The sequence below is a fragment of the Bos taurus genome, chromosome 14 (genome assembly GCF_002263795.3).
Source record: "Bos taurus isolate L1 Dominette 01449 registration number 42190680 breed Hereford chromosome 14, ARS-UCD2.0, whole genome shotgun sequence".
In the NCBI taxonomy this organism is placed as follows: domain Eukaryota; kingdom Metazoa; phylum Chordata; class Mammalia; order Artiodactyla; family Bovidae; genus Bos; species Bos taurus.
The window spans coordinates 23,033,618-23,051,846 of NC_037341.1; the positions used below are offsets into that span (position 1 = coordinate 23,033,618).

The 18,229-nt window shown below is 37.5% G+C and overlaps 1 protein-coding gene across 6 annotated transcripts in view; it reads right to left on the minus strand.

The window, feature by feature from the left end:
• Positions 1-660: 660 nt before the first annotated feature.
• The window catches only part of TMEM68 (transmembrane protein 68), a 35,802-nt gene continuing 18,233 nt past the window's right edge, over positions 661-18,229 (minus strand). For 3 of the 6 annotated variants that reach the window (XM_010811999.4, XM_005215413.5, NM_001076009.1), the window contains 5 exon segments: positions 16,257-16,424; positions 13,098-13,291; positions 6,579-6,639; positions 4,396-4,535; positions 661-2,228 (listed from right to left, as the gene is read on the minus strand). In XM_010811999.4, the coding sequence (XP_010810301.1) occupies positions 2,112-2,228; positions 4,396-4,535; positions 6,579-6,639; positions 13,098-13,291; positions 16,257-16,424 (680 nt within the window). In that variant the 3' untranslated portion in view covers positions 661-2,111. 6 annotated transcript variants of the gene reach the window in all.

The following is an 18,229-nucleotide window of genomic DNA, read 5'->3' on the forward strand; positions in this document are numbered from 1 at the left end:
CTCCTCTGTCCCTGAGCTTCTCCAGACAGGAATACTGGAGTGGGTAGCCATTCGCTTCTCTAGGGGATCTCCCTGACTCAGGGATCGGACCTGGGTCTCCTGCATTGCAAGCAGATTCTTTACCACCAGGGTAGCCACCAGGGAAGCCCCCTCATTCTTCTAAATGGCATTTAAATTCAATAGCATAGATAAAGACTTTGTATTAAATGAGACAGCCTTCTTATTAATACTTGTCTGAGTATCAGAGAAGAAAAAAGTTTTAAGGAAAGCAGTATACTTCAATACTGTAAAAAAAAAATAAAGGCTTTTGCTACATTAGCAATGAATGTTCTTCTTTCTTCAGGTTTTAAAACCTAATAGTTGCCAAAAAAAAACATTATTCTCATTCATATTATGACCATTTTTTTATTCTGGAAATATTGATGAATTAAAAAAAAAATAATGCTCACTACTCGAGAGGGGAAAAAAAGCTGCAAATTAGTTGATACTTTTCACTGAAATTAAAATATATTTATTACAGTGAAAAGTCAGGTTTATTCATTATGGCTGAGATTGATGAAATATGACTCTAGGTGAGAAAAGCATATATAGTAAAACAAGAAATCAGTTTAAATTTTAAAAAATGTCACATATGTAATCTCACAAGAAGAGGAACTGCAATTCAGCTTTACTTTTTTTTATTTTTCTTAATTGTACATACATTACACATATCATACATACATACTTGTTATACAAAAGTGTATACAAAAATCCAAGTAATTTAATATCTTAAAAAGGGAGAGGGACATACTGCATTTGATTCCTGGCAGTATTCTGTTTAAATACTTTTAAATTCAGATTTCAAAGAGACAACAAATCGAAACCCATTAATTTTTCAGAGAGCCCTATGTTCACATAAATTTATCATTCAAGTATATTTTTATTGAAACAATAAACCATCCGTCTGGATGCAGAGTCAAGCTGAATGAGCCAGAATGCTGAGAAGAGCAGAGCTTTCTCCCGGGGCTGTCAGCAGCCTAGAGTCAGCTTCTAAAGTACGAAATGCAGGGCATGACTGTGATTTCTAACCTGACACTATTAAATGCCACATTACAGGGCAGACGACGCAGAGCATACCTTCTATGGTTTGTCTACAGATTCTCATTAAAAATATAATACTAAAAAGAATAACCACAATAATTAGAAATTTTACTTTCCCTAATTTCTGTTTTACTCAGTTTGAAAAACAGTACATCTTTTTCATTGTTGCTTGGCAACTTGACATCGTATCTGAAGGAATAATTTAAACATCCTATGGACAAAATAAATACACAAACTTCTAAAAGATCTTGGTATTGTTTAGTTTATACAGTCATAATTTCCATACTATGGATATCAATCACACCAAATATAAAGAGTTAAAACAATATTCCTCACCAAAGGATTAACATGTTTTTAAAAAGTGAATTGTTGAGGCACAAAAATATGTGATTTGCTGAAGGTCATGAAAGGAATGAGAAGCAGAGGAAAGAGCTTGTTTTTCTCTAACTTAAGCATCTGTACTAAAACCCTAGGTTAAGCCATCTTGCAAAACTAGCTCAGTGCAAGAGATGCAGAAACTAGATGCATTATTTAGGAATGTTTGTTTAACCTCCACTGCTATTATTGATAAACTAAACTTTAAGGATCTATGTGTAGGATACATGATTAGGCAACTATAAAAAGAACCATGATCATTTTCCAAATTATGAGGCATGGAGTGGGTAGCCATTCCCCTCTCCAGGGGATCTTCCCGACCCAGGGATCAAACCTGGGTCTCCTGCATTACAGGCAGACTCTTTACCAGATGAGCTACCAGGGAAGATCATAGATTGAAGGATCTATGTTTATGATACATGATTAGAAAATTATAAAAAGAACCATGATCATTTTCTGAATTATGATGCATGTAGTGAGTTACTGTTTAAATTTGACACAACTGATTGCAGAAACATAATTGACAACATAATTTTAAGCAAACAAGTTCAATGAAAGATGCTTCTTGACATGATTTTTAAAAAAAAATACTAATTATAGAACCTACAAAATTCAGAATACAGTCCTATAGATACAAACAGATTAATATAAATGTATTAAAGAGTCTTCTGGTTGATCTTTTGTTTGTTACGAAAACGTTCTAGCAAAGCACTCATTATGTTTCCGGGTATTCTTTGGTGCTTGTCAATCAGAGCTTGAACAGCATCCTTCGTCTATCAAGAAAGCAAAAGAAAAGCCGTTATTCTTTTAGTTCTCAATGTAGATATTTAGTTTGTAAGGATATATATAGTACTTTAATATAGTATACTTTAATATAATACTTTATTATTACTATTTAATAATAAATAAATTATTATTTATTTATTTATTATTATATTTATACTTTAATACTTTTTTTTAATATACTAGTACTTTAAAGCGGAGAAGGCAATGGCAACCCACTCCAGTACTCTTGCCTGGAAAATCCCATGGATGGAGGAGCCTGGTAGGATACAACTGAGCGACTTCACTTTCACTTTTCACTTTCATGCATTGGAGAAGGAAATGGCAACCCACTCCAGTGTTCTTTCCTGGAGAATCCCAGGGACGGGGAGCCTGGTGGGCTGCCGTCTATGGGGTCGCACAGAGTCGGACACGACTGAAGCGACTTAGCAGCAGTACTTTAAAGAAGTCTGCCCAAACTTAGCATCTATCAATCCTCAGAATGAATGACTTCTTTCTCAGTTTTGTTTTTTAATGTAATACTGTTAATTTAACTTCAAAAACCTTCAGCATTCTAAACATACAAAAAATAACGAAGTGTTGCAAACTGTGTTTAGTACAGAAGGTTCTTGAACTTTCATTCATGCAGTGACTCTTCAAGGTGCATAGCATGTTTCTTTAATTTTTTTTTAATTTTTTTTGGACTATCATTGCTTTACAATGCTGTGTTAATTTCTGGCTGTATAACAAAGTGAATCGCCTATATGTATACATATATCCCCTCCCTCTTGAGCCTCTTTCCCAACCCCTCCCCCATGTGACCCAGCAATCCTACTACTGGGCATATACCCTGAGAAAACCGTAAGTCAAAAGGACACATGTACCCCAGTGTTCATTGCAGCACTGTTTTTAATAGCCAGGACATGTGAATAACCTAAATGTCAAACAACAGATGAATGCATAATGAAGCTGTGGTACATATATATAATGGTATATTATGCACCCATATTTCCTCATTCACTTCATTACAGTTCAATTACAGGTACTGTCTGCATGGCAACTTTCTATACCTTAAGATACACCTTAGCATTTTCCTAGCATTGTGCACAGCAATGCCCTACACACCGTAAACACTAAAAAGAACTGAAGGGGGGAAATCAGAAGGGAAAAAGTAGTAGGAAGTTTTCTGGCAGGCTCATGGATGTTTCACCCCTTTCCAGCTCCCACAACAAAATGTCAGCGGTGCTCAGGTTGAGAAATCAAGCCACAAGCACAGCATTGTGCTAAAGTCTCACGCGCATGCTCAGTTGCTCAGTCGTGTCCAACTCTTTGTGACCCCACGGACTATGGCCCACCAGGCTCCTCTGTCATGGGATTTCCCAGGCAAGAATACTGGAGAGGGTTGCCATTTCCTTCTCCAGGGGATCTTCCCAACCCTGGAATTGAACTCACGTCTCCTGCATTGACAGGTGTATTCTTTTACCACTGAACCACCTGGGAATCACCTTAAAAACATCAATTTAGTTACTGACCTTCTACATGGGGCTGTATGTTCCTAGGATAGCAGCAGTAGCCAGCATCCACAGAGCACTTACTGGGCGGCAGACACTTTTCAACAATGAACGTGATCAGTCGCCTGTGACCCTCTGGGTACAAGTGAGAGGGCTCTGTGTCTCTCCCCTAGACTAGAGCAGGGTGGTGGGGCCTGCCTGAGTCACAGAGCAAACAGCAGCACTGGAACAGCCTGACTCCGCAACTCACAAACAAGCGTCCGTTTTCCTCCCAAGGTACTTCTACCAGACAAAGGCAATTTCTTTCTTTTCATGGAGGTCAAAGCTTTCTTCCTCTAAACATCACTTAAAAAACTTTTTAAATATCAGGGCCAAGAACTTCAACCTCAACAGTACTGACATTTTAGAAAGAACAGCTCTTCGCTGTGGGGACTGCCCTGCCCACCACAGAATATCTAGCAGCATCCTTGACCTCTACCCACGGAACACCAAGGGCACCACCACCTCCAGAGTTCTGTCCGCTGTGACAATAAAAATGTCCCCAGACACAGGCAGATGTCCCTTGGGGGAAAAGTCACTGCTGATCCAGAACACATTTGTGGAATTAATGAGTTCATTTTCAGTAAAAGTAAAAATATGTCCTAAAACTAAAGAAAGAATAATTTACCTTTTCGGCTAGTTCTTCTGCTGTGATCTTTGGGTCGTATGGAATGGGATCACCTAAGTACGTACGCAACTTCACAGGAAAACCTCCGTACATGGGGGCAAATGGATAGCGGAACTTTTCATAAAGCCACCTAAACAGCCCTGTTTTAAAGGGAATGAAATCATTTTTAAGTGTTACATATTCTGAGCATATAATTGTAATCTTTCAAATGAATTATGTAAGACTTCAAGGAAGGTGGCACCCAGTATCATCTCCTGGCAATTAATACAATTTTTTTAAAGGGGAGCTTTTCCCTGATGGTAACAAATGTGCCACACTAATGCAAGATGTCAGTGACAGAAGAAACTGGGGAGTGGTGAGGTGTGCGGGCCCCTCTGTACCTTCTGCTCTATTTTTCTGTCAACCTAAAAATGCTCAATAAATAAGGTCTATTAATGGGGGGTAGAAGTGGAGATGAGCTTTCAAAAAATAAGAATTTTAAAAGACAAACTAATTACTATTATTGCAAAACAGATAAAGACAAAAAGTTAGAGGCTAAACAGTCTAGAGGCTCATAAATATGTGACTTACATGAATAAAAGAAAAAAATGGAGCCATAAAATAAATTCAAATAAACATGAGACCAAAATACACTGAAAAACTAAGACTAAAAATACTGTAAATTAGGGAAAAGAATTATTAGTGCTAAGGACCAAGTGTGAAATTTAGCAAGATTAAAAGTGGTAGTAATGTAAAATAAATTGATGGGCTAAGACTGTGTAAGTTTACAAAACAATCCACAAAAGGCAAGGAACGTGGAATATACAATTATGAATTGTACTGAAAGTTTAAAACACTGTTTATATGTGGAAACACAGAATATACCATAAGACTCAGAGTAGTACTCAAAACAATACATTATTACACATAAATTTTTGAGATATTCAACTTTTAAAATAAAAAAGGCAGTCAAAAAATTTTAAAACCACTTTACAGTTAAAGGAACAAAATTAGGAATGATTTCTGGTATGCAACTTAAATTCTAAAGAAATGACCTGAAAGAAAATTAGAAGGAACAATTATACAACAGAAGTTAAACATCACATCAACCTGCCTTTCTATTCACATTTGGAAAAAAAAAGACCTAAGAAAACATAATATAATATCAACTACACACCCACATTAGACATAAAAGGAACAGTAGAAGTTTAGGGTTTTCAGGATGGATTTATATATGATAGGAACACTAACAATACAGTGCTAAGGACACAAAATATAATCAAATACAGAAACCACAGGGTACAAAACAAACCATGAAAATTTCATAGAAATAAGTAAGCCAACAACAAACTCCAAACAGAAAGCACATCTAATTGCTATCCTTCCTATGCTGCTGCTGCTGCTAAGTCGCTTCAGTCCTGTCCGACTCTGTGAGACCCCACAGACGGCAGCCCACCAGGCTCCCCCGTCCCTGGGATTCTCCAGGCAAGAACACTGGAGTGGGTTGCCATTTCCTTCTCCAATGCACAAAAGTGAAAAGTGAAAGTGAAGTCGCTCAGTCTTAGCGACTCCATGGACTGCAGCCTACCAGGCTGCTCTGTCCATGGGATTTTCCAGCAAAGAGTACTGGAGTGGGGTGCCATTGCCTTCTCCGATCCTTACTATAGCTAGGTTCAAAGCTATTTTTATCAAAAATTAAAGGTAGGCAAAAAGAACTCTTTGATGTAAGTTTATCATGGTTCAAAAAAATAAAAAGAACAAGAAGTAACAGTAATAAATGAAAGCAAGTGGTATCTCCTTAGGTTGCTAATCTTAATTCAGTATTTTGTTGTCATCCATTTTTAAAGCTGTAACTTCTTCAGGAATGAGTTAGGAATGTAGTCTGGGTAATATGTAAGTCTGTTCTAAACCTCAACAATATGGTTTAACACAGAATTAGAAAATTTACTGTGCAATTTTTAAAAGCCCATGGTAAATAATCTTCAGTATATATGAGACTCAACAAAAATTGAACACCTAGAACTGCCATCACTTAGAACCAGTTATCACTTAGATTTAAAAAAGAAAAATACCTAGATAGTATATGCATTTTCTAAAATAAATTCAAAAGGTTTCTGCATAGCATTTAAAAGTCCAAATATTTAAAATATTACATTCTAAATATTACAGTTATACTTAGAAAAACCATATGAATCAGAACTTACTTGTTCCTCCAAGTGATCTAAATCCTTCTCGAATATTTTGTGTAAACATAGGAATAATGGGCTAAAGAGAGAATTTGAATTAAAAAGTAAATACATTAATCCATTTGATGTCTCCATTAAGTCACTATTGCAAAATTTTAAGGGCCTGTTTAAGTCACAAAACTAAGGTATTTTAAAAAATAAAAATATACTGTTACCACTAGTGTGATTTATTGAGTAAAATTAACGTGGTATTTATAAATATATATATATAAATTGGAAACACTACCCTCTAGTGGTAATATGCAATATTTCATTTGCCAACTTTGCTATCATTCTATATGAACTCCTGAAACTCAAGGATTAAAGTAATCATCGATGTCATTGAGTAAAATGAATGATAATTAAACTGGTTTTAGTGGGGGTACTGAATAGTATGCTCAATGAAGAAAAAGTTACAAGACAGAAATTCTCTCTATGGGGAAATTTATATAATTTTAAATAAGTTTTGGCAAGATGCTGTCCTGAAATTAGTGAAACACCATTTTTTTTGGTGTGAGCTTATTAAATCTGAAAATGTTCAATATCAATGAAAACTGTACAAATTGTTGTTAAGTCGCTAAGCTGTGTCTGACTCTTTTTGTGATCCCATAGACTGTAGCCCATCAGGCTCCTCTGTCCATGGGTTTCTCCAGGTAAAAGTACTGGAGTGGGTTGGCACTTCCTTCTCCAGGTGATCTTTCAGACCAGGGATTGAATCCCCATCTCCTGCACTGGCAGGCATATTCTTTACTGCTGAGCCACCAGAGGAACCCATGTGTAAGACTCAACACCAAAAAAATAGGAAAAGCGTATATGTGTGTGTGTGTGTGTATATATAAACTCTTCATATCATTAATTTTGGAGGATATCTGTTCACGAGTTCATGGTTTTTATTTTTCCATGAATATCAATGATTAAATATGATTCCCTGGTGGCTCAGATGATAAACAGTCTGCCTGCAATGTGGGAGACCCAGGTTCGATCCCTGGGTCAGGAAGATCCCCTGGAAAAGGAAATGGCAACCCACTCCAGTATTCTTGCTTGGAAAATACCATGGATGGAGGAGCCTGGCAGGCTACAGTCCACGGGGTTGCAAAGAGCCGGACATGACTGAACGACTTCACTCACTTAAAATGGAGGCCTTATCTAATCATAAAATAATGGATTAAGTAGCAAAGGACCATGTAAGGAGATTATACCGTATGAAACTGAAGTAGATAAAAAATTGAATAAAATACTTTAAAATGTACACAAAACATACTGAATTAAATGATGTTTAGAATAGATAAAATTGGTGGGGAAGGGCAAGTGTCACTTCACTTACAGTCTACCATCAGCATTTGCTAAATCAGAGTGACCTGCCTTAGTGAGCAGGGCTTGAAATATTTACATAAGCTGACATTTAAAAAGCTGTTCCTTTTCAGCTTTGGAAAGCAGTAAAAAGTGGTGGGCTGAAGGAAAGGTTCTGCAGGCACAGCTTTCTTCATAAAACTTACTCCCTCACATATACCTAACTGATCACTTATTTATTATCTCTGTAGCCGACAGCAGAGACTTTGTTTCATTCACAGTTGGATCCCCAGCACCTGGAACACTGCCCAGAAAAAGTAGGTGCTAACAGACAGTGTAATGGACAAACCACAGAAGGTATGAATCGACAGAACAGAAAGAAAATTCTGAGGAATTCACTTGTATTCTCTGAAAACAAAGGGTAGGAAACAGACAGCAGGCATTTTAAAAACCAGTTAGGATAGAGGGAAGTCATGTAAAGAAAAGCAGTCCGAGGAAGAATTTAAAATCTGCTGGAGTTCATTCACAAAACTAACACCTAAGACAAAGTAGACTGACTCTTCTGTAAAAAAATCCAGATTACGATTTTTCTAAAACCACCACTAGTTTTGTAGAATAAAGCGACAGCTGGAATCCTAATATTTTAAACAGTTGCATAATGTCTTCAGAGTTGAGAAGATAAGATGCCCAAGAAGGAACAGAAAACTTCCAGCTCACATATATACCACTTTGCCTTCTCCAACCAGTTCTGCCAGATTTACTCTGGCATTAAGCCCAAAGTTTGCATCGAAGGGTGTACTTTATAAAGATTCTTCAGGATGCATTTGTAGTTGTTGTTCAGTCACTAAGTCATGCCTGACTCTTTGTGACCTCACCGACTACAGCGCACCAGACTCCTCTGTCCTCCACTATCTCCTGGAGTTTGCTCAAATTCTCATCCAGTGAGTTGGTGAAGCTATCCAACCATTTCATCTTCTGTCGCCCCCTTCTCCTCCTATCCTCAATCTTTCCCAGCATCAGGGTCTTCTCCAATGAGTGAGCTTTTCGCATCAGGTGGCCAAAGTACTGGAGCTTCAGCTTCAGCATCAGTCCTTCCAATGAATATTCAGGGTTACTTTCCTTTAGGATTGACTGGTTTGATCTCCTTGCAGTCCAAGGGACTCTCAAGAGTCTTCTCCAGCGCCACAATTCAAAATCATCAATTCTTCAGTGTTCACCCTTCTTTATGGTCCAAGTCTCACATTGTACTTGACTGCTAGAAAAACCACAGCTTTGACTATACAGACCCTTGTCAGCAAAATGATGTCTCTGCTTCTTAATATACTGTCTATGCTTGTCATGGGGCTTCCCAAGTGGTGCTAGTGGTAAGGAACCCACCTGCCAATGCAGAAGACATAAGAGATGTAGATGCAATCCATGTGCCAGGAAGATCCACTAGAGAAGGGAATGGCAACCCACTCCAGTATTCTTGCCTGGAGAATCCCATGGACAGAGGAGCCTTGTGAGGTACAGTCCACAGGGTCACAGAGTCAGACACGACTGAGGCAACTTAGAACACATGCACTAGGTTTGTCATAGCTTTCCTTTCAAGGAACAAGCATCTTTTAATTTCATGGCTGCAGTCACCGTCCATAATGATTTCAGAGCCAAGAAAATAAAATCTGTCACTGCTTCCACTTTTTTCCCTTCTATGAAGTGATGGGACCAGATGCTATGATCTTTGTTTTTTTCACGTTGATTTTTCAAGCCACTGTTTTCACTCTCCTCTTTCACCCTCATCAAAAGGCTCTTTAAGTTGTATTATCATCCTTTAATGGCTAACTCTCCAGAGGCTGGGCATTTCTAGAAGACACTAAACAGGAGAAAGCTTACCCTACAGGCTTAGTACTCCAGGCTGTACCCTGGGTCTGTGGTTTCTATATTCATGTTCAAGCTTGCTGCCTTACAGCTACAAGCATTACCGTTATTACAATTAAGTACTGTAGTTCACTCCTTTCTTTGTGACGCTTCGTATAACAAGGTAGTTGCATCAGTAACCTAGAATCAAATTGTTAATGTATGTTAACAATTTGTACATGTATGTGAGAGGGAGAGACTGTGTATTTTGTTAAAATTCCTCTCAGGAAATACAGTGGTCTTGGAGTCTTTGCCACAAAAATGTAAGTGGGCAGGTCACTCACTACACCTCAGTTTCTTTATGTATGAAACAGGGACAGTAATAAGAATTATCCCATCTCAAGCTTTTTTATAGATTAAGATAATACACATAAAAATATTACTGAAACAAATGCTATCTTCTTTTACATCTGTTATCTGTTTTCCAATTAGAGTACACAGGCTCATTTTTATCCCAACTTATTTAGGTATAATGTTACCTAAAAATTCTCAACAAAGTCGGAATTCTCAGGGATTCACAAAAAATGATTTCAGTTCAGTTCAGTCGCTCAGTTGTGTCCGACTCTTTGCGACCCCATGAATCGAAGCACACCAGGCCTCCCTGTCCATCACCAACTCAAGGAATTCACTCAGACTCATGTCCATCAAGTCGGTGATGCCATCCAGCCATCTCATCCTCTGTCGTCCCCTTCTCCTCCTGTCCCCAATCCCTCCCAGCATCAGAGTCTTTTCCAATGAGTCAACTCTTCGCATGAAGTGGCCAAAGTACTGGAGTTTCAGCTTTAGCATCATTCCTTCCAAAGAACACCCAGGACTGATCTCCTTTAGAATGGACTGGTTGGATCTCCTTGCAGTCCAAGGGACTCTCAAGAGTCTTCTCCAACACCACAGTACAAAAGAGTGATGTAGATTATACCAAAACGCCTATAATTTTCACATGAACCTTAAATATTTGCTATCAATATTCTGTGAACCTCCATTGACAATCTAGATTTTTTTCATTTGAATTTCCATTACTTTGTTATTATACAATTTAAATGCAGCTAACCCTGCAACAACTGTCTTAAATTCTGACTCAAAGTTTATGGTAATTCTGTGAGACCGAGCAAAGGCTTTTCTAAATAAGTTACTGGTGCCATTTACAGCTGTGGCCACATGCGACTGAAAGGCTTCCCTCTTGGGCCTGGAAGGACCTCTAAGCTCAGGGTGGGCGGACTCACTGTGAAGTGCACTGGCTGCCTGCCGTCCTGAACTGCAAGCTCTGCTTCGGTCCCTCCATCTCTCTGTGCCTGAGTTTCCTCATCTGCAACATTGGAATAATCACATACGTCACCTACTTACTGTGCAGGGCACCAATGCAAAGCCTTTAAAAGCGCTAAGAAAGGTTGGGGGTGATGTAAGTCTTATCAACAATACACTGCTATGATGTAAGCCAGCAACGTTAAAGATTTTTGTTGATTAACTTGTAAAGGACTGTTCATTAAATTTTCTCAAGTTTTGTACCAAAACCTTAAATGATCTAGGTTATCTTATTTACCTAGAAACTCAAGGATTGATGAAAGGGTTTCTTTCTTTATGTGATTTCTTTCTATCAAGCCTTCTTCCAGGCAAAGGTCCTTAAAACGTTACTTAAGGATGAAGAATTAGAGTCCCATGATCAATGTGGGTGATTCCAAATCTATTTTCGTCAATAGATTTACAGCTGGATTTTGAAGTGTAAAATAAAGCTTTTCTAGCTTTTATCTTACACCTTGGAAGAAATAATTCTCTCAAAATATAAACCTGAAAATTGAGCTAGGTTTTTAGCTTTTGTCATTGGCTCAGTGTACATTTATACTGATTAGCCTTAATTTCTGAACAACTGTGTATATATCATCTTGTGTCCACAGTATTCATAAAGTCTAAAGTTTTGTTTTCTATCTTAATACATAAGATTTTTTAGAAAATAGGCTATAAATTAATTTTCTGTATCAGTAATACTATTAACCTAGACTTAAATTCCAAAGGGTCCTTTCTTACAGTGTTTAATATTGTGTTTACAAAATCAATTCAACAAATACACAGAGCCTAAGTGCTAATCATTGTACTCAGAACTCAGACTATAAAAAGATGGCTTTGTCCTAAGGAAGTGTATAGCCTACTGTAGGACAATAGAGTTTAAATTTTTATGTTGCCCATTAGAGAACACTTGGCCAAGTACATTAACTCACACCAAGATCACACTGATAAAGCACTATCTTCTAGGAGTTACACATACAAATATGCACAGTAGAGAATAGAGCGCAATGTATTATATTTTATTGTAACTCTGTGATTTAAAAAATAAAGGAAAAATGTCCATTCTTCCTTAAATGTTGCTTTTGGGTTAGAAGGAGACATCCATAATCCTTTCTTTTTTAATCAAAGGTCTGTATTTGCAAGATAAATAGTCAAGTTAAGGGTCTAAACTGGTGTCTACATGACAGCAATGGAAACACACACACAAAAAAACAAAAATGTGAAAGTATGGGCAGCAGTCTCTAACTGGCCTGGAAAAAGAAAACCACCTTGGCAAGTGCCACGATTTCTTTTTCTGACAGACAATCTAAAATGAAAATAAAGAAAAAACAAAGAAGAAACATCCCATAAGTAGTAAGTGTTTCATAGGACAAAGTACACTATGGAGACCAAAAAGCTGAGAAATACTTTCCAAAGCAAAAGAAAAGGACAGATGACATTCAGATTCTCCAGTTTACTAAGAATAATTACAGTGACTCCCAGAGGAACTGTCACTTTATTGACAAATTCATTCTTTTTTAAAAGCTCTAAATTACACCAATATCTATTTCTCATCTTTATTCATACTATTAGATAGCTGATCACATTTGCTGATGAAAAATGGTAGGAGTCATATATTACTTGAGTTCTATTGTTATAAATTGGTCATAGACACAAGGATTATAATGAAACCAACTAACAGCTATCACTGAAATATGTCAACTCAAAGGATTAAACTACACAGAATTGGACTGATTATACTCATGAAAAGAGTATAACTGAAGGAATACAAAAATTTCATAAATCTGAATATAATAAGCTGGATTTTGAAGTGTAAAATAAAGCTTTTCTAGGTATTTGCAAATTCCCAGACTAAATTTTTATAAAGATGGCTTCCCAGGTATAAGGACTATATCTCTATTGTTATGAGTTACAGACACTACTTTTTAAAGTAGTGCAAAGACAGGATCTAAATTCTGATATACTTTGGCTACTTAAGCATTTATTTTAAAGTTGACCTAGCTTTCCTTTAATAATCAGTTTTATACAACTCACCACTTTTGCATCGATTGCAACCTGAGCGAAGCCTTTCCGATTACCCCACACAATGTTGTAGGTCTCGTCACTCATCAGTGCTTCCCGAACACCACCTGGTGAGATAGCTAGCAAGTGACCACTCTGCAGGATTTCAACACATTTTTCTCTCGGTCCATGAATAGCACAAAATACATCAAGTAATAAGCTAAACCCTGTAAGATATATTAGCATGAAGATACATCTTAAGTACTTTTTGTCCAATTTTCTGAGAACAAAAGTTTTCACAACCTACATAATGTAGTCGCTATACTTAAATCAGTAAGTTCTTATTTTACTTTTTTTAAACCAACAGGAACTCTTAAGGGTAATCTAAGATCAATATTGCTGGTAAATTAATAGCAATGTCTTACTGATCACCTCCTTCACAATCACCTACAACTCTGGCTGCATATCCAAATTCTTAATTAAAACCCCCAAGAACCTGAGAAAATAGGGATTTTTATCCCCATTTTGCAGAGGAGGAAAGTTGGCTCAGAGAATTGAGAGGCTTGCTCAAAGGCACATATTTGGCAAAGGGCAGGGCAGAGATTCCGGTCTACGAGTGTCTAGTCTAAAGCTCTTCCAGTGCGTGTCATAGGCAAACACTGTCCACAGCATTTATGAGAGGGGTCAGCAACCACCCATCTAACCTTCCATTAACCCCATGAAAGAGTCACTGAGGAGAAGTGAATTTAACTGACCTGGACCTACCCAAACTGGCAGGCCACAGTTAAATCTATCCAAATTAAAAGCAACCCCATGGACTGTAGCCTGCCAGGCTCCTCCGTCCATGGAATTTTCCAGGCAAGAGTACTGGAATGGGTTGCCATTTCCTTCTCCAGGGGATCTTCCTAACCTAGGGATTGAAGCTGGGTCTCCTGTGTTACAGGCAGACACTTTACCATCTGAGCCACCACAGAAGCCCCCAAAATTAAAAGTTACATAGACCTAATTTAACAATAAAACTTTTTAATTCAACAATAATAGCAATATCACTAAGAGCTTTTAATAATGTTACTGTTTGGCTTGGGAACAATTCATTCCAGTCTTAATATGGTACAGTTTTTCAAATTACAACTACTTATGGATGAAAGAAATAATCCTATCAGTAGTTAAATATTTTAACCAAACTCTAAACTGAAAGTTTAGAGGACTGATGTTCATAACATAGTCCTGTGAGACTGGGAAATATGTGGATGGAGAGTGAAAACTGTGCAGAATAGCCAAACTGCTCATAGGTTTAAGGGTCTGAGGCAAGATTATCAGTACTATTGAGAAGAGATAATTTTTATCTTCTGTTAAAAGCTCACTGATCTCACTCGATGCACTCTCAAGGTAAATGAATAAATAGGGAAGGTTTAATAAAATATTATAAGATCATAAAGATTATAAAGAGGGAAAACATTAGAGTCAAATGCTAAATAAAAATATTCACATTCTTTTGCATGCATGCTAAGTTGCTTCAGTTGTGTCTGACTCTTTGCAGCCCTAAGGACTGCAAAGAATACTGGAGTGGGTTTCCATTTCCTCCTCCAGGGGATCTTCCTGACCCAGGGATCAAACCCACATCTTCTGCAGCTCCTGTACTGCAGGCAGATTCTTTACTGCTGAGCCACCAGGGGAGCCCCTCATATTCTATTGTGTATATTTAAAAAATGGAAGCAACCTAATGTTTCATAAGAGAAAACAAGTAAATATTTTAGTCATATGTTAAAAATGTTCTTTATAAAACATGGAAAAATGTTAATGTTGCATTAATTTTTTTTAAAAGAACACAAAATAGTTTACATAAAATGAAAAAGTACAAATTAAAAATGAAGCAAAATACATCAAAATGATAACTGGGTACATGTTAGCTTGATAAGACCATGTAATGATGTTATTTCCTCTAGTTTCCAAGTCTATTATAAAGTGATCATGTTACTTTCTAAAGAAATATCTTTTATAGCCAACTTACTTTATACACAAAGTACTTTGTGTATAAAAAAAGATGGCTTTTGTAGCGACACAGGGACACTGGAAGCATTAACCATGTATGTGAGAGGCACTAAGTGAACTGTTATTTCATGCACTGTCTGGGGCTTAGCTGGCTGAGGGTTGGCTTTTGCTTTTATTAATCCAGAAAACATGCTATAAATTTTCTTGGCTTGTTCCCAGTAATGTAGTGACAGAAGAAAATCTCAGTGAGTTTACTTTAGAATGATTCTTTAAAAATTCCTATCATGTTTGAAACCATTCAGTTTACTAATTTTTTTTTTCTTTTTTGGCTGTACCGTATGGCCTGTGGGATCTTAGTTCCCCAACCAGGATTGAACCTGTGCCCTCAGCAGCGAAAGCACAGAGTCTTAACTGCTGGACCACCAGGGAATTTCCTATTAATCTTTTTATTTTTATTTTATTGTGTTTTGGGGGGTCACACCACACAGCATGCAGGGTCTTAGTTTCCTGACCAGGGATCAAACCTGTTCCCCCTGCAGTGGAAGCACGGAGTCGTAACCACTGCGCCACTAGAGAAGTCCCCCTATGAATCTTCTTTACAAGGCACAAAGCCTTTAGGAACATGAATATTACAAAGAATGTAGTCCTCAATCTCAAGAGTTTTAATTCTACCACGCAAGTCAAATACAATAAGAGACATAATAGGCTATATAGATTAGGATTTTTGAGGCAATATTATGTTACTATGTAAAGACAAAATATATCCTGGCTAGCTTATTTCACTAATTTTCATTTGCTATCCAACTGACAGTAATCAAAACCTGATTACTGTAGAAGTAAACTCTCAAATCAATACCTCATAGAAAAATTCACCATATGAAAAGTTAACTACCTTCTATACCAAAATATATATTGTTTGGCAAAAGTTACATTTTAGGATTTAACTTTGAAAAATAATGACTAAATACTTATTAATAAAGAAAGAAATTAGATAACATTTTTGGCCATAATGTTTTTATATTTAGATATATTACCTAAAACAGATACTCCCAAATTGGAGTTCCAAGTGTACTACCCTAAAAAGGCAAAAAGATTTTCCATGTAATACTATTAATAGAGAACTCAAAGATACACAGACTGTCACATAATTGGTCGTGTTCATTAAATATTCTTCTATCACCAGCTACAGTGAAAGTTTACCTGGAATTTTAAAGACAAAGTGATCCGCTACTACTCGGCAAGTTCTGCCTTTATGAATAAAAATTTTAGCCATGAAGTAGTAAAAATCTATGGGAATAGCTCCGTGATAAAAAATGATCAGTGCTGGTCCTTCTTCTGGTATTTTCTCCATCCCATGAACTTCATAACCTGTTAGAAAAACAAAGCAGACAGTTAAAATGTATTTAACATTAGTCTATTTATACTAAGTCTTCCCTGGCGGCTCTGATGGTGAAGAATCTGCTTGCAACGCAGGAGACCCAGATTTGATCCATGAGTCAGGAAGATCCCCTGGAGGAGGACATGGCAACCTACTCCAGTATTCTTGCCTGGAGAATCCCATGGATAGAGGAGCCTGGCAGGCTACAGTCCATGGGGTCACAAAGTCGGATACTACTAAGCGAATGAACAAATATATACATATACATCATTCTTCACAAATTCTTCCCATTCTATTCATTCAAAACAAAGATGACTCTATAGGATCTAACTACTACATGTAGAGAAAAAAATGTGATGAGAGATTTGAACTAAACGTCAAGAAAATCTCTCTCCTGTAGTATGAGTGGGACTGAAGACATGCCAGCCCTCACCTCTCCTCCCACCATTCTGTGCTGTGGGTGGACTATGGGAAACACATATAAAAGGTTGAGGTAAGCTCCACACGTGTCAGTAAAAACTACCCTGCGTGTTTCATCCCAGGAGGTGGGAAATGGCACTGTGCAGGAGAGGGCATGCGATCCTGGCCCTGGTCTAAGACCTGCTTTTGCCTCCCTTCTCTCCACCAGGGGGGGGTTGTTATAGATCAGAGCCTCAGCTGGACCTGGCAAAGAGAAAACAGGAGCATCCAGAGGCCACGGCCAAGGGCAATGAGGCCCAAAGAAAAAGGAAGGAAGTCTTCAGTGACTAAAGGGGAGAAGGAAAAGCAAGTTCCTGTGGCCAGACTCTCCCACACAGAACTGCTGACCCAAGACTACAACTTACACACGAAAGACATGATGTCCAGAATACAGAAATCTGAAACTGCCAGTGTGCTTCTTTAAGAAAAAAAAAAACCTTTAATTTCAGTTTTGTCCCATAGTTGACTTGCAAAGAGTAAAAACATTAATAGACAGTATTATTCAAAAATCTCTTGATTAAAATCCATTTTTTTTCTTTTCTTTTTTTTTTTTAATTTTATTTTTAAACTTTACAATATTGTATTAGTTTTGCCAAATATCGAAATGAATCCGCCACAGGTATACCTGTGTTCCCCATCCTGAACCGTCCTCCCTCCTCCCTCCCCATACCCTCCCTCTGGGTCGTCCCAGTGCACCAGCCCCAAGCATCCAGTATCGTGCATCGAACCTGGACTGGCGACTCATTTCATACATATTATACATGTTTCAATGCCATTCTCCCAAATCTCCCCACCCTCTCCCTCTCCCACAGAGTCCATAAGACTGATCTATACATCAGTGCCTCTTTTGCTGTCTCGTACACAGGGTTATTGTTACCATCTTTCTAAATTCCATATATATGCGTTAGTATACTGTATTGGTGTTTTTCTTTCTGGCTTACTTCACTCTGTATTCCTTCAGTTTATCCCTTGTTAGATTTGCTAAGAAACAAACATTTAAATTATAAAGATTTAGGTGTAAATTTTAAGAGATTCATTTTTAAAGTAGTTTATAATATCTTTGGGCTTCCCAGATGACTGAGTGGTAAAAAATCCGCCTGCCAATGCAGAAAACTCGGGTTTGATCCTTGAGTCAGGAAGATCCCCTGGAGAAGGGAATGGCAACCCACTCCAATATTCTTGCCTGGGAAATCCCATGGACAGAGGAGCCTGGCAGGCTACAGTCCATGGGATTGCAAAAGAGTCGCACATGACTTAGTGACTAAACAACATAATATCTTCACCAAATAGATTAAGTGTGGTAACTGATTCTAGTATTGAAGAAATAAATTATTTG